This window comes from Rana temporaria, chromosome 2 (assembly GCF_905171775.1).
Source record: "Rana temporaria chromosome 2, aRanTem1.1, whole genome shotgun sequence".
Lineage (NCBI taxonomy): Eukaryota > Metazoa > Chordata > Amphibia > Anura > Ranidae > Rana > Rana temporaria.
Genome location: NC_053490.1, coordinates 98,157,213 through 98,183,463, shown reverse-complemented (window position 1 = coordinate 98,183,463; position 26,251 = coordinate 98,157,213). Strand labels below are relative to the sequence as shown.

Below are 26,251 nucleotides of genomic sequence, written 5' to 3'. Positions count from 1 at the left end.
CTACGCAATATGGGGGCTTCCCATTGTGGCCACTAGGGGCGCGTGTCCGCTGCTCACTGCCGGAGCCGATGCGATGACTGTCGGGCAACCACAATCGCTCGTGACAGAACGAGAACCGGGATCTGTGTGTGTAAACATAGATCCCGGTTCTTTCAGGGGAGAAATGACTGATAGTGTGTTCATACAAAGTATAAACAGCAATTTGTCATCTCTCCTAGTATCCCATCCCCCCTTCAGTTAGAACACAGTGAGGGAACACAGTTAACCACTTGATCGCCCCCTAGTGTTTACCCCTTACCTACCAGTGGCATTTTTACAGTAAACAGTGCATTTTTATAGCACTGATCACTGTAAAATTGTCCATGGTCCCAAAAATGTGTCCGCCATAATGTTGTGGTTCCGATAAAAATCACAGATTGCCACCATTACTAGTAAAAAAAAAAAAAAATGCCATAAATCTATCACCTATTTTGTAGATGTTATAACTTTTGCGCAAACCAATCAATATACGCTTATTGCAATTTTTTTTTACCAAAAATATGTAGAATACTTATCGGCCTAAACTGAGGGAAAATTTTAATTTTTACATTTTTTTTTAATGTGGGATATTTTTAAAAAAAAACTCAGGTGATCAAATACCACCAAAAGAAAGCTCTATTTGTGAGAGAAAAAAAATTGCGACGCAGTGCCGAATCGAAAAATGTGCTCTGGTCAGGAAGGGGGTACATTTGGGCTGAAGTGGTTAAAGCACCACCATCTGCCCCCCCCCCCAAAAAAAAAACATATATATATATATATATATGAGACATATATACGGTCTGGTGACATCACAGGTTCTCTTCACTTGCCTCTTTCTCTGGCGTTGGGCTAGTCCTGAATTCTGCAGGCAGAGGTGTCATGTAATGAATGGATCCCACTCTCTGCAGCATGGTGCAGTAAGTGCAGAGGGAGCTGGGTGTCATTCAGCATGGAAGAAGACCATTCCTGGATTAGTTTTCGAGGGACTGTCCCTGAGATAAGCATTGCAGCCAGAGTTCCTTTTATTTATGTTTAGCAGATTCTTTGGGCTTTCACAAAACTAGAACTTTAAGGTGCGTCTCTAACCAAAACTTTTTTCTTTAAGGTAACAGAGGGTTAGGGTATAGAATAGTTTCATGTTGGTGACACATGCAATACTGAATACATGATGACAAATGGCCACAGAATTTTTAGCCTCCATATTGCTGTTCTGACAGGATCCATTCTTTGTAACTTCACTCTATCAGGTTAACAGAACCTAATTTCATTGGCTACAAACGTTGAAAATTAAACAGCACAGAATAGGCAAAGATAGACATCTGGAGCAAGAAAAAAACCCAAGATGTTTAACACTTCATAATTAAAATCCAGCGTGCTGAATTTAGAGTCTAAATCAGGTTAACAATATAGCAGCCTTTTCCAGCATAACACAATTACTGGAAAAACCTGATGCTCCTAACAACCTGCTGAATTAGGGTGCACCAAAATATTGGATGTGCTATTCATGTGGCTCAGCTGTTCATTTTCTTATTAGAAAGGGGGTAGGGAGGGGCGGGGGACTTAAAGTCCAGCTCCGACATGCATTTTTTTTTTTAATCATTAATGTGTGTCTAGGCCTGTACTATTGCATCTGCACCATCCTCAATCGTCGGATGACTTCAGCTAGCTAGATCAGCCTGTCGCAGTGGAGCTAGATGGGGGTTCTTTGAGCTGTGAGCAACTTCTGCCTCTCAGGTGACTAACCACTGACACCAGTGATCTTTTAGCTGTCTGGAAGGCTACATTAACACCACTGCTTTAGGCCGGTGCGAGTTGTAGGGGCAGTTCCCAGCAGCTTGGTGCGGCCACCGGCCCCATTCACTAAAATGACAGGATGCCGATGGCAGCAGCTATTTGTGGCTCTCTGCACAGCATAGGTTCACTTTACGTTTATCCAGTATTGTTTGAAGAGTTAGACTCAGTATTTTAATAAACGCAATAAGAAAAACCAATGTAAATCTTTCATAAAAAAGCTTGCACTGTTGTGTTTTAATACTAAATGTTCAGTTTTTTGCATAAACCCAGTTGTGACTCTTTAAAGCAAATCTGTCATTAATAAAAATCCTACATAAAAGCAGGTATCTATGTTGGCTAAGAATTTTCATCTGTGTACCTCCTGATCTTCCCAATGTCTCACCAACCAGTTATCCTCATGTTCAGCAAGAGCTACCCTACTAGTCACCTAAGGAACTGTGGGCAGTGGGGGGTTTAGTCCAAAATATAAGGGATTTAGGATTTTTGGAATAAAGCGAAACCAGGGTTCAAAGGGCCGTAACAGAAACGTATTTTCTGCTGGTAGAGGTAATGGTAAACACGTGGTGTTTGCTTTTTAAAAGGTACTTTTACTTTAGAAAATTTAGCATAGCTGACAGGTTCTCTTTAGGACAGTGTTTTTGTAGTTGGACTTTTTATACGCCTAGCCTATATTTAATAGGCTATTATCTGACCCAGCATCCATCCAGTGTAAATATCCTGTAATAAATCCTTCACACTGTGTTCTCATTATAAAATATTACTGCCATCCATAGTGCTATATTTGCTTGTATACCTTTCCATTACAGAGACTTTCTTTAATAATCAGTGTATTGGAATGCCTGTGAATTTCTTACATTGCTGTGTATCTCAGAGGCATTATCACTGGAGATTTTTTTTCATGTCCTCAATAAAAAACAAGATGACGGTTCCCCTATAAGCGGTGTCATGAGGGGAGATTAGGAGTGAGTCATGGTCTATATATAACATCTGTAGCGGTCAGTTCACCCGAGTGTCTGAGCTCTGATTGCCGATCATTATATCTGTTACCAATGACCACCATGTTACAAGATAATGTGAAATCATTTCCACTTCCCCCTCTAACAGCAAATCTGCACAAAGCGGTGCAGATAAGTCACAGTAATGGTCTGCTTCTGTATTAGTGCTGATTGTTGTATGATGATGAGTATTCTGGGAATTGGGCCTCCGCCGATTCCTCACTTGTTTATATATGAGCGTGCATGTAGCCACTTAATATAAAATAGATCGTTATTCGTTAGAGGGCAGCTCAGATTAACTGACATTTGCCAACTGCAGCAAGTTCCTTACGCTGTTCAAATTTGATTATCCAGAAAAATAAGTGTGTTCGATAAACCGCTCTCTTTTCAATTTAAGTGAATCCTATGAGCCGTGTGTTTCGCAGATCCTATTGCCCTTATTCAAGTCAAGTTTTCCAGTGCTCTTCACTCAGTCACTGGTAAATTAATTAGGATTTCTTCTCATATTATACAAATTAATGTATCTGTGCTTCAGTGAGCGAGTTTAGAAAACATGCTTTGTTAGGGCAATGTCATACTATTGATTATGTCATTGGAGACAACTTGACAATGTGAAAATCACTATGGAAGCTTGCCTTTGCCAGTGATTTTGCTTCTTCATTCAACCATTGGGATGTTGTTCCATCAGTGATTCCTTGCTAGTGTTTGATATTCTGCTGCATTTCAACTGGTAGGGGAATGCCGTGAGAAATTGAATTTATTTAAACCAAATTTTATTTTTTTAAATATATAGCAGTTTATCTATCAGTCCTTAGATGTGCTGGCTGTATTGGTTTTCTCCCCCCCCCCCCCCTCTTTTTTTTTTTTGCCAGTAATACAACACTCTCTCTGTACTGTAGTTATGGAGGAGCTGTGTTGCCACCCTAGGCTTGTTCCTGATTACAAACTTAAGACTTTGCTTAAGATTTCAGTGCATAGATGGTTACTAGGATACTTGGGGGTATGTCAAGCCCACCAGAATATTTTGTGTTGGCAAAAGATATTGTTTTCCTGCAACAAAAAACGCAGCCACCACATCCAGGGACTGGTAAGCAGTAATATCACATTTTTTTTATTGGGCTTATTTTTTTTTAAAGAAATAATGAGGCCATGTGGAAGGTGGCAGCTTGACCCCCCCTCTACCTCTTTGATTAACATGGATAAGGATTGCAGGCACAGAGAAGCTGCCCAGTCTGCATTGCCTTTAGTAGCATGACCTCTCCCATCAAACATTATTTGCCTTCAATTACATCTTGCTTTGTAGATTGACAGCAGTGTCCATTTTGTTATATTTATGCTGTAAACTAGGGATATAGCACAACGTTTATAGCTTGCACCCTTGGACATCAGTCAGGTTCTAGGCACCTGCCCAAGTTGCCTTCTAAATGATTTGGCCCTCTGAGTGAGGTACATTGGGTAAAGTATTAAAGAGATTATGCCAATGGATAAAGTGACACCAGTGTCAGAATTGCCACTGTGACATGGCCCTTACTAGTACTGGTGGAAATCTTTTGGGAATCAGGGATTTATCTAGGCAACAAATGTCTTTCTCCAATTTGTGATAAGTGATGTAAGGTTCATTCCTCCACCAGAACTTCCCAGCTAGGAGCCTAGTGGGTTGTACCCCACTACCTCATACAGCAGTGAGTTTTATTTATAATCTATAAGCGCATATGGAAAGAAAATCTGGTTCATAATACTAAGCACTTTGGCTGTTTAGGCAATTTCATATTTGTTCTAGGCCCAGAAGTCTGCTCAACATCAGGGTATTGAGCTTCCCCTCTCCTCTGATTGATCTCCCTCAATCATGGAAATGGGTTTTCTATTAGAGACCAGAAGGCTCTGAAAATCTTGCAAGCAAGGTTCATGTCAGTGTTACAGATAGGAGAGGGTCACATTAGGTATCGGTAAAATACAGGAGCTGATATGTAGGTGGTGATCCTTTTATGCTTCCTCAAAGAGCAAGAAATTATGGGGTGTCCCTTGTTCTGGCAGAAATGATAAACCCTTTTAAAAAGGTTGCATGTAAAATGCCAGCACAGTCTTCACAGATTTCAGCCTACATGATCATGAGTTATTGTCAGATCATAGAAAAAAAGCCTAAACCTCCTGACCGATTGGTCACAGCCAACATTTGGGCCAATTTGGTATATAATCCCCATGGATTTATAAAGTAGCCTAATGTGTAGTAGCTCGTAGCCTGATCAAGAATAATCTTTTATTTTTTTACTGCTTGTAAATAAAAGGATATTACAATAAAAAAAAGTATGGGGAATTTAGTGCTTCTTCTTTACTAATATTAGAGTTTTGTAGAAGAAAAGATTTAGTGCCTAAAAGGTAGTAGTGTTTGCTTTTATTGAATACCATTACATTTCCTAATTTTAAAGCATATGTTGCCCATAGCAACAACTCGGATATCAGACTTTATTTTAGCTGAAATGAAGAATGGGATTGGCTGCTGTGGGCCCCTCTTCTTTTTTTATTTTGACAGTTTTTATACACATCCGATGCCCGTAATGCCCAGTTTACATATGAAAATGGCGACTCTGAGAAATTTTTGGAGTCTTTTTTTTATTTTTGAGATGAGAACTAAAACAGGAGCTCATAATTTCAGAAACTTTTATTATTTTTCTCATGGACATAATTCCCTGTTTTTTTCCCAATAGCAACCAAATGAAATTCTGTAGACAAAGTTTGTTCTTGCAGGGGTTTTAAAGTTGATGTTTATTCTTTAGCCTGTGAACCATATTTTATCATAATAAGCCCTTATCGCACGTTACCATTATTTCATCACATCATTAATCATAACCCATCCAGGCATAATTCATATTTAATGTGTCAGTAATTCTAAACACTGACAATTAACATCAGCTAAAAGCTGTAATTATACTAAACTTTGGTTGAATAGCTTGTGTTTATATCTTTAAGTTAATCACTTTGATGTAATGTTTGTCTTTAATAAGTATTTTCTCTGTCAAGGGTGAACAAGTCTTTAAAAAGTTTTGGTTTATATTTGAACTTCAGTGTGCTCAGTGGTCACCAGTTCTGAGGGGTTGGCTACCACTGCGATCTTTAATCTAAATTTACTAGTTACCTGGCTGTCATGATGAGCTAGTGAGTTCATTGCTTAGTCACAAAGCAGATCGAAAATTTAGATTTTACATGTTGATTGTTTTAAGGTATTGAATGGGGTATATAAAAGCCATAAAGATTCAAGCAGCAAACATATTGATGAGTAGGTAATGCTGCCTTTGTAGGTGTCTTAGAACAGGTTGACTATAAGCTTAGAGAGCTATGCCACCTATTTCAGATCTTTGAGTTTAACAGCTACATAACTATCTTTCTATATATCTTGGAGACTCATTATGACACGTCACTAGAATTCCTCATTCTCCTCAACTGCAGCAGCCATCACACCAACTTTTTTCTCAGTGGATTTCCTGATATGTAGAGTATTTTGGAATCAATCTTCCAGTGTGATGGCATCACTATTCAGAATGGTCAGAAAAAAAAGTTGGTTGAAGAGATAAGACGCCAGCGAGTGAGTCAACCATCCCCAAAACTGGGATTCCAAAATGTGTGCAAAGTTAGCCTTTGAAGCTAGTATTCTAGTAATATTGTTTTGTTCTAACTAGGCTAAATGGTTAATAATTTCTTTCTTCTCCTTTTCCTAAGTGACGGTGAAGAAGTTCCACCAAGAAAGAGAACTTTCAGCAGCAGATCCAATGAAAAGGAAGAAAAAATAGTAGCGGCCAAAAAGACGAAAGCCACACAAAGATCTGAGGAGCCATTCGAGCCACTAAACACGGGACTGTCACTGGCAGAAGATGAGGAGCTGGTCTTACATCTCCTAAACAGCAGCAGCTAATTATTTACCCAACTGTGTTTTTCTTGGCCATCTTCCGTCTTAGATCAACAGCTCTTTACAAAAATCAATTTGGCTTCAAGGCAGTTCAGTACTCGGGGACAATGATAAATGAGAACTGAAGAATGACCTCCACATAGCCAGCCTGCAGTATAAATACTGCAAATGTAATTCCTTAAAGAACCATTCTACCTATGTTACAGTTTGGGTTGTGTAAACGTGAATTTGGAGAAATAAGTGAAAGTATGTTATAGGCTTACAGTATAGTGTAATAAAGTTTCAGGAAAATCTGGTAACTGGCTTTAAATTCCAAAATATTATAGAGTGAAAAACAGGAACTTTCCCTTTTTGCTGTCATTTTGTTGGTATATTTATTTTACGCATACTGGCTTATCCGTTTTGTAGATTTATTTTTAAAGTTAGCCTGTGTCAAACTTGGGCATTTCAAAGTGAACATACTTCAGTGGCAACCGTATTTCAAGCCATTCAGTACAACCAAACATACAGAAAGCTGCAATATGCACATCTTGATGTTTTCTGTAAAAGTTGTATCTGGTTCTGCCCTTCCCAACTTTATAAGCTTCCCTATTGGTCCTTATATGTGATTGGCAGATTTAGTGATCAATTCGGAGGGGGTGGAGCAAAATACAAAATTTAAAAGAAAGATTGAGATTAACTTATGTTAGTTGCCTATATATCCAAGTATGCTGATCCTTATGACATACAATTATCACTGATGTAACTGCTGCTTATACATTTTTTTCATTCTGTTCAAGTAAAAAGAAAGGATAGTTGTTTTAATGGTTTGACATTTTATACCGTAATCAATTCCCTGCATTAAGGTAAAAAATCTCTCAGGAGTAGAATCGCCCCCTCCACACCTCCCTATATACTTGGCCTCATTGGCGCTTTCTGCTGTCAAATTCTGTGGGAGTCCAGCTGCGCCTTTGTCTCTCAATGGATGCACATAGCCCAGCTCAGGAGGGAGGCCACAGCAGCTTCTTACGGTGACACATAGGGAAGAGAAGGAACCAAGAGTGCCAGCAGAAGGCCCTCAGAAGAGGAGGTTCCAGACTGTTCTGTGCCATACCTTTGCACCAAATACTCTCTACAACCCCTTTTAAAAACTTATAGTAATGCCAACAGTCCTCCAAAGAATGGATTCCTGACAATTTTCCATGGGTGACCAAACAATGGGGTCAGGGAGAAACTACTTATTAGGTGAGACACACATTACCTTCAGCTCTATGTCAATTGACGACTGTGGCCAAACTAAATGAACAGCTTTGTACTTCTAAATATGGCTAATGTATTTATGAATTCAAGCGTCTGAATTGGGCTAAATATAGACTTGGTTTGCAACTTGGGAGCTCAAGTACTTTTAACTGCAGATTTATGATGGAGGAAGATCCACAACTGTTGTTCTGACTTGTACATGCAATCTTGTTGAAGGGCAGGCATTTCAAAATAAAGGGTGGATTTGTGTTTTATGTTTTAAATTCTTTGCTATGTTTGCTTGTCTGGATGGTGACATAAAATAAAAGAGATTTCTGGAGTCAAAAAAGCATTTTTCTTACTTGTACTCCTTGGAAATGGCTAATGCATCATTGAAATACATATGGGAAACTGCGCTACCTTCCACAGTGTTTGCCTCCAAAGTATTTATACCTTACACAGGCTGCACTCCTAGTGCCAGTGCATCCCTCCCAACAGTGTTGGGGGATGTGTCTGCCTCCTTGATGTGGGCTGATCAGTGGTCATGGTTGTGCCTCAGGGCACTATTTGGACAGCTGCTAGCTGGAACGGTCTAGATAGCCTGCAAAAGAGAGGCTTACAAACAATTGCAGCATCCCATTGCCTGCTCTGTGCAGAGCATTGCTCTGGCATCTAATGGTGCATATTCTACCGTTTTTGGTGCAGTGCCTGACATCCTGTATTGTGGACTTATTAATGGCAAGCAGCAGTGGCGGAACTTTCAGGGTCCCAGCAGTCGCACTTGTGACTGTGGCCTGCAGTTCTGCCTCTGTTGGGGACCCCCAAGCCAGGCATCTCCCCTGCACCTCTGACTATGTTTTAGTATGCAGTGAGGGGAGGTGGGACGCTGCGATCGGCAGCTGTATGGTGCCTGCGAGCCGCAGGATCTCCCTGGGGCCTGTAGTTCTCTCTCTGAATGTATACAGTGGAGAAGGGGGGGCCTCTGACCCAGGCATGTATCGGCCTCAGTGAGTTCCTCTGCTTCTACACTCTTGCCGATGCATGCCCGGTCAGAGGCCCCTCCCCTGTATACATTTAGAGAGAGAACTACAAGCCCCAGGGAGATCCTGCTGCCCATGGACACAATACAGCTGTCAATCGCCGCCTCCCACCTCCCCCCAGGTGGGGGGTACAGAGATGTGCGGGGGGTTGGAGGTGCACAGACAGCAGAGACCAGCCAGGTACAGGGGGAATCTCTGAAGGGGGGGCGGCTGTCTGGGGACCCTGATGTAAGGAAGAAGCTGTCTGGGGACCCTGATGTAAGGAAGGAGCTGTCTGGGGACCCTGATGTAAGGAAGGGGCCATCTGGGGACACTGAAGTAAGGAGGGCCTCTCTGGTGACCCTGAAGTAAGGGGGGTCTCTCTGGGGACCCTGGTGTGAGGAGAGGCTCTCTGGGGACCCTGGTGTGAGGAGAGGCTCTATGGGGAGCCTGATTTAAGGGGGGGCTCTTTGGGGACCCTGATGTAAGGGGGGCTCTTTGGGGACCCTGATGTAAGGGGGCTATCTGGGGACCCTGATGTAAGGGGGATCCGCACTCAGATATGTAACAAGAGATAGATTTATATATATTATAGCTCCACAAGACCGAGTGCAAAGCCGTTAAACTTTAAACAAAAAGGGTTTTATTTTCAGCAAGTTAATCAAAATCGGTCTTCCAGCAGCACACGAGCACAAACATACAAAATAAAGTCTGCTTATCTTCAGCACAAAGTAAAAGTAAGAAAAGGGCACATACAGTTTGTGGACACGTCTTCACCCCAAAGTTTTAACAGTCCCTATTGAATCTTTTTAGCAGACTCACAGCTCTCCAAGACAGGTGTATTCACCATCTCCTCCTCACCACCCCCTCTAGCACTACTTCCTGTCTTTTAAAAACTGCTTCCTGGAGGCCCTTAACCACTTAAGCCCCAGACCAATATGCTGCCTAAAGACCCAAGGGGTTTTTACAGTTCGGGACTGCGTCGCTTTAAAAGACAATTGCGCAGTCGTGCGACGTGGCTCCCAAACAAAATTGCCGTCCTTTTTTCCCCACAAATAGAGCTTTCTTTTGGTGGTATTTGATCACCTCTGCGTTTTTTATTTTTTGCACTATAAACAAAAATAGAGCGACAATTTTGAAAAAAATTCAATATTTTTTACGTTTTGCTATAATAAATATCCCCCAAAAACATATATACATTTTATTTTTTCCTCAGTTTAGGCAAATACGTATTCTTCTACCTATTTTTGGTAAAAAAAAATCGCAATAATCGTTTATCGGTTGGTTTGTGCAAAATTTATAGCGTTTACAAACTAGGGGATAGTTTTATTGCATTTTTATTTTTTTACTACTAATGGCGGTGATCAGCGATTTTTTTCGTGACTGCGACATTATGGCGGACACTTCGGACAATTTTGACACATTTTTGGGACCATTGTCATTTTCACAGCAAAAAATGCATTTAAATTGCATTCTTTATTGTGAAAATGACAGTTGCAGTTTGGGAGTTAAACACAGGGGGCGCTGTAACATTTAGGGTTCACTTTGTGTGTGTTTACAACTGTAGGGGGGTGTGGCTGTAGGACTGACATCGATCAAGTCTCCCTAATAAAAGGGATCACTCGATCGATGCGCCGCCATAGTGAAGCACGGGGAAGCCGTGTTTACATACGGCTCTCCCCGTTCTTCAGCTCCGTGGAGCGATCGCGACGGGGCGGCTATAAACGAATAGCCGCGCCGTTGTCCCGGATCGCTCCCCGAGGCTTGCCGACCGGCGCATGTACCGGGGGGGGGTCCCGATCGGGCCCCCGACCCACGTCAAGCAGAGCACGTACCGGTACGTACATGTGCCTGTTTGTGCCATTCTGCTGACATATATGTACATGAGGAGGTCGGCAAGTGGTTAACCATGTGTGTGGTGAATCCCTGTAGTCAGGGGGTGGAGGCTCTTTCCCACCCAAATATCACTTCAGAGCCTTCGAAATTCCAGGTCCCAAATATCTCTCTATTAACACAGAGAGAACTGTGAGTCAGTCCTCTCTTGATAAATTTACTTCGCTGCTATGGGCTCTAGCCCGAGATCTTTTGTAGACCTAGTAACGCCCCTGGTGGAGGCCCTTCATGGTTTCTTGCATCGGGGGCCCTGAAGTTTCTAGTTACACCTCTGGCAAGCAGCACACTTCTGTGGAACATTTATACATGCAGGTCTGTACAGAACATGGTGTTGGATAAAGTGTCTGCACACCTGCACATTTCACTAATGACTTTAGGTAGACTGCTTCTAACTGCCTGCCGTTCTGTATCACACTGACTAGGTTCTTGATGCAATGCCTGGTAACTAGTGCTGCAAATTTCATTAAATACTTGCAGTGGGCTGCTCGTGCAACCAGATTATTACCTTGACAGATAATTGCTTGTCCATAAAGCAGTCCTTGGCACTCCTTTTGCAGAGGATTTTATAAACAAAAAACATGGTCTACACTTTCTGTAGTAGACACACTTGTGTCTCACATTCAGAAAGCCTTGATCATTACCATAGGGATAGCTCCTTCAAAGCTGGAAGCAATTTCTTGATCCATCTTTTCCTCTTTGTGGGCTCTGCCCTTCTAAACAAGCTTGCCTCTGCACTCATTCATCAATTGGTCAGATCTCTAATCCATAACATGGCAGGGCTTGTGTTGACACTCAGCTTATTGATTGTGTTGACCAGATGATTGTTACATTATGTTATGTTCAACTTGGTGTTGGATGCTAGCCAAGTTGTGTCTTCTGTTCAGACCTGCAGAGCACTCTGGTTTAATGGGTTAATTCACCTTTTCATAAAAAACGAAATGCTGAACTAATACTAATGCCCTACACACTCCAAACCCTCCCCCCCACCCCTTTCTCCTTCCCCAAGTCCCCACTGTACTTGACCTCCAAGGGCAATGAGCTGTATGTGCCAATGCAGCTGGTTTTGCAGTTTGGGTATTCAAAACCTATTTTTCTTCCCTTCTTTCTGCAGGGCTTTCAGGATGGATCAGAGCTATTCTCTGTGCCAGTGCTGACCAATCATAATCACTCTGGTCCATCCTGGAACCCCTGCAGAAATAAAGGGAAAGAAGAGTGTCAATTTAAATTGGGCATTGACAGCTTATCACCCATGGAGGCAAGTACAGCGGGGACTGGGGGTGTAGGGTGTTCACCTCTTCTGAAAAAGTGAACTTACACTTAAGTGCTGGTCAGTGAAGCAACAGTATAAGAAGCTTTTGTTAAACCTCTCCTTATGTTCAGACCACCTTTTCAGGTTTTCACTGGACACTATAGTTGGGATAGGGGATGACTGCTCACTTACCCCAGCTTTGCAAAGCTAAGGATCAGTGATGCCAGTCAACACCCTCCTATCCTGCATCAATAAGTCAGGTTTCAGTTTTTGGACCCTCTGTTCTTCTACCCCCTTGAACCCAGGGGGTTCCAGGCATCTATGTTAATCCAATGGATCTAAGCTTGTGGAAAAATGAGTGACCACATTAAAGTCCACCCTCACCAGTTCTTTCTGAGGTGGGGGTATGCCTAATTGTGGGAAGATTTAGGAAGCTTGCATGGTTGCAGGGATTAGTACCCAAAAGCTACTTAATTGTGCCACCTTTGTCCTTATTGTTTCTTTATTTCAGCATGTCAGGCGGACCTCTTTTTAGCCGTTTGGGAATTTTTTTCTCGGCAATCGTTTCCTTTTCCCCCAACAGAAAAGTTTCAAGGTTTTTATGCAATCTGTTTACAGCCCTGAAGACCAAGGGAGGCTTTGTCTTCTTGTAGACTTTAAATCTTTCAATGCCTTTAGATATAATCTATTGGTTAGTTAATGCCTCCCTTCATTGCTGAGATTTCTTGGCATCCTTTCAGATTATTAGCAATTTCTTTGCTTTGAGCCTTGCCTTGGCTCCAAGAGTGTTCACAAATGTCCTTGTGCCATTTTAGGTCATCTTGGTCTTAGAAGTTTTCTATCCAGATACTTGGACAAATTTACTGCTGTGCAAACAGACCTCTCAATACTAGGACTCCAAAATGTCAAACACCATGTTGATCTTGGAGAACTTAAGATGAGCTAAAAGAACTCATCTCTAAAGACCCGTACACACAATAGGATATTCCGACAACAATTGTCCGATGGACGTGTTTTGTCGTATTATCTGACCCGTCTTTGTGCTCCATCGGACAATTGTTGTCGGAATTTACGACAACAAATGTTGTATGGCCATGCTCTCAAATTGTCCGACAATAAATGTGTTCCGTGAGATTATCCGATCGTGTGTACACAAATCCATCGGACTAAAATCTAAAGTACAAACACGCATGCTCCAAACAAATGCTAACCATAAGACAACATTAGCAGAAGTTGCCCAAAGGGTGGGGCTTAAGAGCAGAAAAACCACGTTTTTTTGTGAATGACGACTAAAAAAGTTATGTCTGTATGCAGAACAAGTTTGCGGCCAACGCCTTTTGGACAAAAATCAACAGATTTGTCCGATGGAAATCCGATCGTGTTTGAGGCTTTACTCTGTCACATTGTTTGGAGTAATTGGGCTTTTTCATGAATACCTTTCAAGCCAAGGTCTTCCTAACCCAATACTGCAGAGTCAAGTTTGGCAATTTTAATCTCGATGTCCGTCTTCCCTGCAGAGCCACAAACGAGTGCTGGGATTGTTGGTATTCACCTCCACTCCAGATTTTTGCAACTGAACAGCCTCATACAATGAGATAAATTCTATCTGTTTCTGGACAAGTTAATATGGTTACATCCTTAAACCAAGATGTCTGTCATAGAGGCTTCTGTCCCTGGCATTTCTTCCTTTACACCAAAAAGATTGTCATGACCAACAACAGCCTTCTGGTTTGAGACAGAGTTCTGGACCATCTCTCTGTTCAGGGTTGTTTCCTGGAGGATTCAAAACTTCCAATTTACATCCTAGTGTTGTGCAAATTATCTGTGGTTACTTTATTGGACATCTTACAGGTCATCCAGTCTAGGTTCAGTCAGACAATGTCACCGTGGTGGCTAACATCAATGGGACACAGGGGTGTTATGAGGTGTCAGATGTAGAATTTGTGCTGTCCAGGGCAAAGTTTTCTGTTCCATTAATCTGCGCAGTGCAGATTTTTGGGATGGAGTACTGGCAGGGAAATGTTTTTAGCAGACATCTGGAATAATAGAACCTTCGTTAGGAGGTATTCCAGGCCAAACAGTTTGTCTGCATTAGGGGAGGTCAGATTTAGATCTGCTAGTTTTCTCAGTCGTTTACAAGAACATGAACATAATTGTCTCCCGGATGTGGAACCTTACCACAGGTGTACAGTGTGCCTTGGTTGTGACATAGGATCAGTATGCCCTGACTTGCCATGCCTTTCCTCTGCTAAAAAGTTTACCTTTTGTCTACTTCTTTCAACCAACGCTCTGTGACCTCTACTAGATCAGCATCCTGAGGACCAATCCTCCAGCCTGCTTCCCAATTTTTATCTTTGATGGTTTGGCTCTTTTGGTCATGCTTAATGTTCATAAATCTGCTTCTCAAAAGATTTATTGCTAGTTTAAAGGGGTTTTTCCCACATGCCTATTTGGTTGAGCATGTTCTTTCTTCCTTCAGTTGGGGGATAGAACAACATTTACCCTGAGCACCGTCAAAGGTAAGATGTCCACCCTATCTGGTCTTTTCATCATCCTCTTTCTAATAATTTTCTGATTTACACTCTTATCCTAAAGGGTTGCTCCTACTCTGTCAGCAGGCAGCATACAAGTATTTTCCTGTACTTGCAGCTCTTAAAACATGGGTATTACAGAAATGTACTGCTTTGGTTTCGTTTTGTTTCTCTTTATGATTTTGCCTATATATACGAACACATTAACATTTTCAAGAAATTTACTAGTGCATTTGCATAGTCTTCTCAGTTTCCAAATACTAAGATTACCATTCATCCTTGTTTCCCAGGGTCTGTCCCAGGGGAAGCTACCATCCCTGCCATTGTTCTAAGCCTTGTGCAGTGTAAACATAAAACAGCGCCTCAGCCACCCCAAAATGGTGCTGCTGGACTCTGTATCCAGTTGTATATATGAGAAAATAGTTTTCCTTTCTTGTCTAAGGAATCCAGCATTGCCATTTTGGGATGGTCAAGGCGCCCTAATGCCTTTAGGCTCTGTTTCTATGAGGATCCATAATAGGCTTTCCTCCCCACAGCCTAATTCACAACTCTAATTCATCCCAAAGGTCTTCTATAGGGTAGAGGTGAGGGCCCTGTGCAGGCCAGTCAAGTTATTCAACCTCAAACTTGCTCATCCATGTCTTTATGGACCTTGCTTTGTGCACTGGTCCAAATCATTTGGTGGAAAGGTAATTATGGTGTGGGGTTGTTTTTCAGGGGTTGGGCTTGACCCCTTAGTTCCAGTGAAGGGAACTCTTAAGGCATCGGCATACCAAGACAATTTCATGCTCCCAACTATGTGGAAACAGTTTGGGGGTGGTCCTTTCCTGTTCTAACGTGACTGCTCACCAGTCCATAAAGCAAGGTCCATAAAGACATGGATGAGCGAGTTTGAGGTGGAGGAACTTGACTGGCCTGCAGAGTCCTGACCTCATCCCAGTAGAACACCTTTGGGATAATTTGGAGCAGAGACTGCGAGCCAGGCCTTCTCATTTAACATTAGTACCTGGCCTCACAAATGTGCTTCTGGAAGAATGGTCAAATATTCCCATAGACACACTCTTAAACCTTGTGGACAGCCTTCCTAGAAGAGTTTAATCTGTTATAGCTACAAAGGGTGGGCTGGCAACAAAAGCGAGTACACCCCTTAATGTCTAAATTGGGCCCAATTAACCATTTTAACTCCCCAGTGTCATGTGATTCGTTAATGTTACAAGGTCTCAGGTGTGAATGGGGAGCAGGTGGTGTTAATTTTGGTGTTATCGCTCTCACTCTCTAATACTGGTTATTGGAAGTTCAACTTGGCACCTCATGCAAAGAACTCTGAGGATCTAAAAATCTGTTGCTTTACATAAAGATGAAAAAAAGAGAAAATACCATACTGAATAAAATCGCATTTAAAAACAGCCGGCCGGCAAACAGACACCCGTCCTATGGGCGAAGACGTCAGCGTGTCAACTGGGAAGGGGGGGGGGTCAATCTGTCAGTGCTCAGACCATAAGCCGCACACTGCATCAAATTGGTCTGCATGGCTGTTGTCCCAGAAGGAAGCCTCTTCTTAAGGTGATGCACAAGAAAGCCGCAAATAGTTTGCTGAAGACAAGTAGACTAAGGACATGGATTACTGGAACCATGTCCTGTGGTCTGATGAGACCAAGATAAACATATTTGGTTCAGATGGTGTCAAGCGTGTGTGGCGGCAGCCAGGTGAGGAGTACAAAGACAAGCGTGTCTTGCCTACTGTCAAGCATGGTGGTGGGAATGTCATGGTCTGTGGCTGCATGAGTGCTGCCGGCACTGGGGAGCTATAGTTCATTGAGGGAACCATGAATGCCAACATTTACTGTGACATACTGAAGCAGAGCATGATCCCCTCCCTTCAGAGACTGGGACGCAGGGCAGTATTCCAATATAATAGCGACCCCAAACACACGTCCAAGACGACCACTGACTTGCTAAAAAAGCTGAGGGTAAAGGTGATGGACTGGCAAAGCATGTCTCCAGACCTAAACTCTATTGTGCATCCTGTGGGGCATCCTGAAACAGGAGGTGGAGGAGGGCAAGGTCTCTAACATTCACCAGCTTCGTGATGTTGTCATGGAGGAGAGGAAGAGGACTCCAGTGCCAACCTGTAAAGCTCTGGTGAACTCCATGCCCAAGAGAGTTAAGGCAGTACTGGAAAATAATGGTGGCCACACAATATTGACACTTATATAATATTGGCCCAATTTTAACTTTTCCACTTGGGGTGTACTCCCTTTTGTTGCCAGCGGTTTAGACAATAATGGTTGTGTGTTGTTATTTTGAGGGGACAACAAATGTACACTGTTATACAAGCTGTACACTCACTTCTTTACATTGTAGCAAACTTTAATTTCTTCAGAGTTGTCACATAAAAAGATATAATAAAATATTTATAAAAATGTGAGGGGTGTACTCACTTTTGTGAGATATTGTATTTTGTTCTGACAGGGACCACCCCCTGCCAGAACACATTGGCTGAGAGCACTGATCTGCGGCTGGTTTCCAGCATGCCCATTCAACAGAAGTCGAAATACTACATGTAGTTTGTCCCCTGAGGGGGAGGATACTGCAGTTAAAGTAGATTACTTCTTTAAAACATAATCTATTTAATGAGGCCACACTGGGTTAAAGGGGTTGTAAAGGTTTGTTTTTTATTTTCTAAATTGGTTCCTTTAAGCTAGTGCATTGTTGGTTCACTTACCTTTTCCTTCGATTTCCCTTCTAAATGTTTTTTTCTCACTTCCTGTTTCTCCTCAGTAAGCTTTCCACAATCACCCGAGACGTGGATAATCAGCCAGAACAGCTTACTGAGGAGGAACAGGAAGTGACAAATTCAGACAAAGAAAAAAAACATTTAGAAGGGAAATTGAAGGAAGAGGTAAGTGAACCAAAAATGCACTAGCTTAAAGGAACTTATTTAGAAAATAAAAACGAACCTTTAACCACTTGAGACCCACGCTATTGACAAAAGACGTCCACAGCGCGTCTCTCAGGTGCCAACTGGACGTCTTTGGACGTCTTTTTAAAAGCATTACCCGCGCGCGCGCGCCTCTGGGGGGCGCGCAGTGGGTAAACACTGTGCCGCCGCATTGCTGGGGACCCGATGCGTGTACCTGGCGGCCGCGATGTCCGCCGGGTACACGCGATCGTCGGTGACACAGCCGGTAACAGCAGAGACGTGCAGCTCTGTGTGTAAACACAGAGCTCCACGTGCTATCAGAGGAGAGGAGACCGATCTGTGTCTCTTGTACATAGGGACACAGCATCGGTCACCTCCCCCAGTCACCCCCCTCCCCCCACACAGTTAGAACACACCCAGGCTACACATTTAACCCCTTCCTCACCCCCTAGTGTTAACCCCTTCCCTGCCAGTCACATTTATACAGTAATTAGTGCATTTTTATAGCACTGATCGCTATATAAATATGAATGGTCCCAAATTTGTGTCGAAAGTGTCCGATACGTCCGCCGGAATATCGCAGTCCCAATAAAAATCGCAGATCGCCGCCATTACTAGTAAAAAAAATAATTAAAAAAATCATAATTCTGTTCCCCATTTTGTAGGCGCTATAATTTTTGCGCAAACCAGTCGCTTATTGCGATTTTTTTTTTTTTTTTACAAAAATACGTCGAAAAATACGTATCAGCCTTAACTGAGAAAAAAATAGTTTTTTAAAAAAAAAATTGGGATATTTATTATAGCAACAAGTAAAATATATATTTTTTTTAAATTGTCGCTCATTTTTTTGTTTAAAACGCAAAAAATAAAAACCGCAGAGGTGATCAAATACCACCAAAATAAAGCTCTATTTGTGGGGAAAAAAGGACGTCAATTTTGTTTGGGAGCCACGTCGCACGACAGCGCAAATGTCAGTTAAAGCGACGCAGTGCCGGAAGCTGAAATTTCGCCTGGGAACGAAGGGGGTTTATGTGCCCAGTAAGCAAGTGGTTAAGGACTCTTCCAACTTTCATATGACAGCTTTGGGTGCCTTGTTCAACCAGTCACCAACCATGAGCACTGTCACATTGGAGGAAGGGCAGTGAGTCGCATGATCCTCATACTTGTACCAGGTATGTCACTTTGTCTTCTCAGGCAAAGGAAATGGGTAAGCAAAGGGAAGGTACATAAACCAGCTGCAAGGACAGCTTCAGGTAGAAACCATTGCTTTGCTCTGAATGGATAAAATAAAGGTTCACTTTAAAATTGAGGTTTGGCCCCAACTGCTTAGATTGGGTATCTCTATATGTGACATGCAAAGATATTTAGTGGTAACCTGGCCTTTGGGAGAATTGTCTCTAGGAGTATTTTTTAACATGCATTGAGCTGGAACTCGCTCTTTGCAGGGGAGTAACTTTGGATCCAGAACACAGGTATTTATTACATAGCCTACACTCACCCTGCAGAGTGGGTATTCCTATAGTAACATGTAAGGATCAATCTAGCAGCACCCCATTATCAACAGCATGTTGCTTGGCCTGATGCTGATCATATTGCCCAACAGACTGAACTCTATAAAATCTTATTAACGAGTTAACTTATGTTCAGACAAAGGCAGCAGAGCACCTTGTTTTATATTTCTAGTGTAATCTGATTGTTGTATGGGCATTGGCTCCATTCTCCAGCCCAAAGTACACCATTATAATTGATTAGAGGAGCTGCATTCTCGGACTCACAACCAGGTGGCACTGCCTCTAAGACTTGAGATCACACCTCCTGGTTTTCTGGAAATCACCAGGCAATAATTCAGTTTGCCTAATTAACAAGAATTAATTGGACCACCTGGGGGTGTTTCAATTAATATGCCAGGAATGTTTTAAATATAGCCAGGTCAGGCCATTACATCTGCTTAATTAAAAGTGTATGTGTTATGGGCTGTTTTATAGATTTATTTTCCAGTAAATATATTTGTTCCTGCTGCTGGTATGACTCCCATAGGTATATTAGGATGCACATTGCATTGCTCTGAATAGCTACTGTTTAAATATTAAAGTCTGTTTTTTTACCAGGAAATTAAAACATTCTTTCATTTATACCATAGAGTGAGCATAGGCCTCATACATATGAATGTTACCACAAGGAGAGCAGGTGAGAAGCATCCGTAGTGCAAACACGTCTTTATGATGGGTATTCCCTCTGCACTCTAAACCCCCATACGCACTATTAGATTTTCTGCAGATTTTTGTCTTTAGATTTACCAAGACCATATAATATGAGGTCAAACCTTTAGGCCCCGTACACACGTCCGAGAAAATCGACGAGCAAAACACATCGTTTTGCTCGTCGAGTTCCTTGTGAAGCCGCCGAGGATCTCGGCGAGCCAAGTTTCCTCATTGACTAACGAGGAAATAGAGAACATGTTCTCTATTTGGCCCAACGAGATCCTCGTCGGTTTCCTCGGCCAAAAGTGTACACAAGACCGGGTTTCTCGGCAGAATACGGCTCCGATCGAGTTTCTGGCTGAATTCTGCCGAGAAACTCGGTCGTGTGTACGGGGCCTAAGAGTTCCAATTTGTATGCAATCAGGCAGGCCCTTGCACTACATGGTTTTGGTAAATCTGAAGACAAAAATCTGCAGAAAATCTAATAGTGTGTATGCTTGGACTACGGTCAGGGTGCTTTTGTAGTTGCCTGATGGATCACTGCAGGACTAAAGAAGACCTTTGTTCGTCTGAAGATCCTGTTATGTAATGCTGAGTCCATGAAGGTTTTCTTAAAGCGGAACTCAAGACAAACTGTTATACAGTGATGAAATACATATATGAGAGCTGCTTTGTAAATCTACTCCGGGTCAGTTTTGCAAATGAAAAGTAGGTCTAAACACAATCAATAAAAGCTTTAACATGATAATATTAAAAAAATCTCTATTTTTTAATCTGCAAGTTTCATTAACATAATACCTGGTAATCCTGCCATAAGGCCAGTCCAGACAAGTGATGTGCAGCCAATGCTGGAGTGAGTAGATATAGACAGGAAGGGCCAGATTCACATGGAATTGGCCTATGCTGCGGCGGCGTAACGTATCCCATTTACGTTACACCGCCGCAAGTTTTCAGCGTAAGTGCTTGATTCACAAAGCACTTGCCTGTAAACTTGCGGCGGCGTAGCGTAAATCCGCTCGGCGCAAGCTCGCCTAATTCAAATGGGGCGGGGACCATTTAAATTAGGCGCGTTCCCGCGCCGAACGTACTGCGCATGCTCCGTCCCTAAAATTTCCCGACGTGCATTGCGCTAAATGACGTCGCAAGGACGTCATTGGTTTCGCCGTTAACGTAAATGGCGTCCAGCGCCATTCACGGACGACTTGCGCAAACGACGTGAAATTTCAAATTTCGCCGCGGGAACGACGGCCATACTTAACATTGGCTAGACCACCTAGAGGACAGGTTTAGTTTTACGCCGCGTATCTCTACGGAAACGAAGTAAATTTACAGCGACGGGCAAAGCGTACGTTCGTGAATCGGCGTAACTAGTCATTTGCATATTCTACGCCGACCGCAATGGAATCCCCACCTAGCGGCCGGCCTAGAATTGCAGCCTAAGATCCGACGGTGTAAGTCACTTACACCTGTCGGATCTTAGGGCTATCTAAGCGTAACCTGATTCTATGAATCAGGCGCATAGATACGACAATTGTATCTCAGAGATACGACGGCGTATCAGGAGATACGCTGTCGTATCTCTTTTATGAATATGGCCCGAAGTGGCTGAAAGACGCTGGAAGAGATCAGCAGCACAGAGTCAAAGTATGAAAAAGGTCAAAGCTGTATTTGCTAAAAAAAATGGCACAAGCTATAATCAGAAAAAGATCTGGGAAAAGAGAAGCCTTGCTATCATTAGGAAAGTCTAAGTAAATAGTAGAAGGAATAGACGCTAACGCATATGGTCCAATTTCTGCAAAATGTAGACATGGTGTCATTTTACAGTGCTGAAAATATCAAAGAAAACATATGCCGCTGATGAACATGGCCCCTGATGATGTCATCTTTGACAAAAAACGTAGGTCACTGACTTCATCATGTGCAGCCAGATGGTGAGCTGTTTCATTCGTTGGCTTGTTGGCATACTTTTGTAAGTTATTTTCTTGGAAATTATTTTTGCTTTTTTTTTTTTTTATAAATATGATTTTTTTGTGGAGCGGCACACAATACAGGTCTTTTGGGTCACGCTATTAGATCTCTTATACTAATGAAGTCTACATCTCTAGTAGTCCACAGTGTTCATGGTGGTGGATAGTGATATCATGGAGGTGCTTTATTCTTGTGAAGTGTCAGGCCCCGTACACATGTCTGAGGAACTCGACGGGCAAAACACATTGTTTTGCTCGTTGAGTTCCTTGTGAAGCCGCCGAGGGTCTCGGCGAGCCAAGTTTCCCCATTGACTAACGAGGAAATAGAGAACATGTTCTCTATTTGGCTCGACGAGATCCTCCTTCGGCTTCCTCGGCCAAAAGTGTACACACGACCGGGTTTCTCGGCAGAATACGGCTCCGATCGAGTTTCTGGCTGAATTCTGCCGAGAAACACGGTCGTGTGTACGGAGCCTTACAGATGGCATGCTATATTATGGTTTATGAAGATTTCTTTATAGGACATTTGGACCGCATCATAATCATATTAATCAATATTAGGATTTTACTTGATTCACTTTTTGTTTATATGATGGTATGTGTTTAATTCACAAATTGTTTTATGATAGGTTTAAGGGGGTTGCACAGCATATTTAGAAAGTCTCCTAAAACATACTGAGAAACCAGGACCTTAACCTCTGCAAGGGTATTCCACGCCTGGTCCAGCGCCTGCTTAGCAGCCATGAGCACATGAATCGCTTGTTTTATTTGGATAGATGTACAAACCTGCATTTTTTTCATAGGTGACAGGAGGATTACTTTACATGGAAATTGTTGTTACAAATGAGACTCTGTGCAGACTTCTGGTAAAAGCATTGAGCCAATCACATGACAAAAGAATGGGGCTTTTTTGGGGGGTTAAGCTGAACATATGACGTACTGTTGCCAGTTGCAGTGCAGTAAAATTAAAAATTCTAGAACATTGTTGCTAGCTGCAGGACACAATGGGCAATGCTATGCAGTAAATTTTTATTTTATAAAATGGCTTCAGTATGAATTCTATACAGTACATTATGTTGGTTTTTGACCTTTAACTGCATCATGATGATACAGGGAGCAGTTTGGAAGTGGTCAGCAGTATATGTTGTGCTCACAAGGTTACCTGTCATCTGATATTACAGATCATATGTTTACACTAGATACACATACCGACCAACAAAAGAAAATAAGCTGCCGTTGCCTTGTGTTTAGAGCTAAAATAGGTGAACTGAGGTTTGCCAAATATAGGATACTACATAGTCCCTATTTTATTTATTTTTTCAAGTAGAACAAAAGGGGCATTTGCAGTCAACTTTTAAATTCTGAACTTCGCTGTGGTTAATAAAAATCTAGATGTATAGATGTTTTCCTGTAAAACACATTTGTAAAATAAAATATATTTAGCAGCCAAGCCTGTTGAACAGGGACATTCCTGCCCTTCCAGTAGTGCCCTCTAGGGGCAGCATGAATGGGATTCTTACCTTTCCTAATGTCAATTCTATCATGTGCTTTTCTCATGTCCGTTCACCAGATGGTTTATATATTTTCATCATCCAGATAAGTTTATAGGCGGTTGGTCTGAGTGGGGTAAAAAGCTTTTATACATGGGCTTTGTGAAATTCAAGTGTTTACATTAGAATGCAATCAAAAGTTTGCATTTGACATGCAATTCAAATAGATCTCCAGTAGGCCATGCTGCATTGAGAGAAACGTCAAGCAGGTGAAACGCAGTCTCTGAACTGTCATCCATGCTGTACCACGGAGATGAATTCAAATCTGCTGATGCTTGGTGTGTGTGTCAAGTGCAGATGTGTAGTGTCTATGGCCCGGATTCACAAAGCACTTACGCCGACGTATCTCGAGATACGCCGCATAAGTGTAACTATGCGCCGTCGTATCTGTGTGCCGTGCCCACAATCTTAGATACGCCTAAAAATAGGCTTCCTACGACCGACGTAACTTGCCTACGCCGTCATATCGTGGGCGCATTTGCCGCTCCCATTGATTTTCTATGTGCATATGCAAATGAGGGAGATACGCTGATTCACCAACGCACTTGCGCCCGGCGCATAATATACGCAGTTTGCGTAAGTCGTACGTTCGGCGTAAAGTTATTCTCCATATAGGAGGTGCAACTCATGCAAAGGTATGGACCAGGGAACACAAGCCGTCGTATCTTTTGTCGCTTACGTTGTTCGTGAATATGACTAGGCGTAGGTTACGTTCACGTCGTAGGCAGTGATTCGACTTATCTTAGGCAGTTGTTTCAATGTGAATCTGAGCGGATATGCGCCGTTCATTTTAAGTACTTCTGTGGCGCTTGGCCCATCATTTGCATTGGGTCACGCCCACTTCCACCTAGGGCTGGCTTACGCCGAGGAAACCCAGCGTATCTTTAAGAGCGAGTGGGAGCAAGTCCTTCGTGAATCCAGTGCTTGCCTCTGTGCGCTGCGCCGGCGTAGCGTAAAAGAGATAAGCTACGGCGGCATAAATATGCGCCGATGTATGTCAATCCGGGCCTATGTTCACAAGCCCAAAAGGGGGTGCTGATCTTCTATCCTCTCTTCTCTAAATTCATTGTAACACCGTGGCTGTTATGAAGCCTATTTTTTGTGTGTTTATCTGCAGAGTTGAAAAGTAGTTCTGTGTGTGTGTGTGTATATGTATATATATATATATATATATATATATATATAAATATATATATATATATAATGTACCGGTATATTATCTCCAAGGGCACATTTGGTTAATAGGGGGTTCAAACCTTTAGGTGCCCAGGTTAGGATATCATCTAAATTCACTCCTGTCCTGGAACTGACCCTCTATGCAGTTCTTGTTACAAAGACATCCTGAGATTGTTTGGGTCTCTGATATTTAAAAGTGAACTCTTTTAACACTATAAAAAGCCTGCAAGTATCAAGGGTTACAGCCAGTGAGCTAAGGTGCCCTTTGTGGCAACAGCAGCAGAGCCAGAGAGCAGTGGGTATGTATATCATTAGCAATCCAGTAAAGTAGAAGCGCAGCTCAAACCCTGATATTTATAAACAGAACCAAAGTGCCGGATCTACCTCCTAAAATATATTTTGCAAGCTAATTGAAATATAAAAAATGGAACACCGGAGCCTTGTTTGTATTGTTGCGTGAAGCATCTGTAACAGGCTGGCACTGTCCAGATATGCCTTCTTTTTTTTTTAAAGGAGAAGTCATGGACAAGGCCAGGGCTCAAGTCCTGTAGGAACGCGTGGGAATGGCGTCCCTACACTTTTTTTTTTTTTTTTAGAAATAACTTGCCTAAAGTTCTGTAACATAAAGGATTACTAAGGTACAGTGGATCGAAAAAACAAAACAAAAAAACATGCTGTTTAGTAATTATGCATATGTAATTATGCATATGTTCCCCCACTTTTTTCCCCAGGACTTGACCCCTGGACAAGGCTTACACCAAAATGAAACTATTGCAGGGCCAACCTAAATGCTTGGCAGCTCTGATGGCACTGATCAGCCTGCCTGTTGCTCTGCTTAGTACTTTCATCCCTCCATCTGCTCTGTAAAAGGTTGGGAGTCTGTGTGTAGAGATCAGAGGTGTTCTGGACCATCATGAACTGATTTGTCTCTAATCTGAAAACCTGATGCTATCGGTGCCCGTGTCGAAGTGCTGGAAGATCTGAGCAGTATGCATACTAAGCAATGCCACTAGAGAAATACAAAAGGGTTGTTTTTTGTTAAGCCTGGTCCTGTCTTATAGTAAGTCCACTAAAAGTAAATTGGAGAAGCAGGGGAGGTCCTCCACTATCCTCCAGCTTCTGTGTCTAGGACCATTGAGGTTTTTTTTTTTTTTGTAAAGTGGAATTCCATAACTGGATCCCTCACATCTTGGTCACAATAAAGGATGCATGGTTTGGTAATGTGGAGGTGCTGCCGCTGTAGTCCATTTAACACATTTAGCCCAGGTTCACACTGGGCTGCGGTAGTGAAGCCATGCGAGTTCAGCTGAACTCACACAATTTCACTCCCGCCTGTCAGTCCCGATTTCGGCCACGATTTTAGAGATATCTGTGCAGGTTTCTACACAGATATTGTGGCCCGAAATCACAAAAAGTAGTACAGAAACTACTTTTTGAAATTGGTGCAGCGCACCAGTGTGAGCCAGGGCTGAATAATTTTTTTTTTCTAAGCAATGGCAGCCTACATATAGAGGTATAAATGCCTATGCAGCCCCCTAATGATACCCCCCTAATGAACTGTGAAGTTTCTAAGGTAGGCTTAACCTCATTGCTACCTTATATAAAGTCAGTATGGTGAGAAAATTATTCTGGTAGGCAGCGGCAGTGGCAAGGTCGTGGCAATCTCCAGAGGAGCTAAAGAAAACCTTTCATGAAAACATTCTAGTTGCCTGTCCTCCATGGGAAAAATGCAGACAAGGACTTATGAATGTCCTCTGACTTTCATGATCTGCATACTTGCTCAGTGACTAAGGCCCCGTACACACGAGAGGATATC

The 26,251-nt window shown here is 42.4% G+C and overlaps 1 protein-coding gene across 1 annotated transcript in view; it reads left to right on the top strand.

The window, feature by feature from the left end:
- Nucleotides 1–8,210, top strand: part of DDX10 (DEAD-box helicase 10) — a 320,895-nt gene extending 312,685 nt beyond the window's left edge. Inside the window, exon 18 of the mRNA XM_040340569.1 lies at nt 6,522–8,210. Coding sequence (XP_040196503.1) covers nt 6,522–6,714 — 193 coding nt within the window. The 3' untranslated portion in view covers nt 6,715–8,210. The remainder of the gene's footprint in view (nt 1–6,521) is intronic.
- Nucleotides 8,211–26,251: the final 18,041 nt, after the last annotated feature.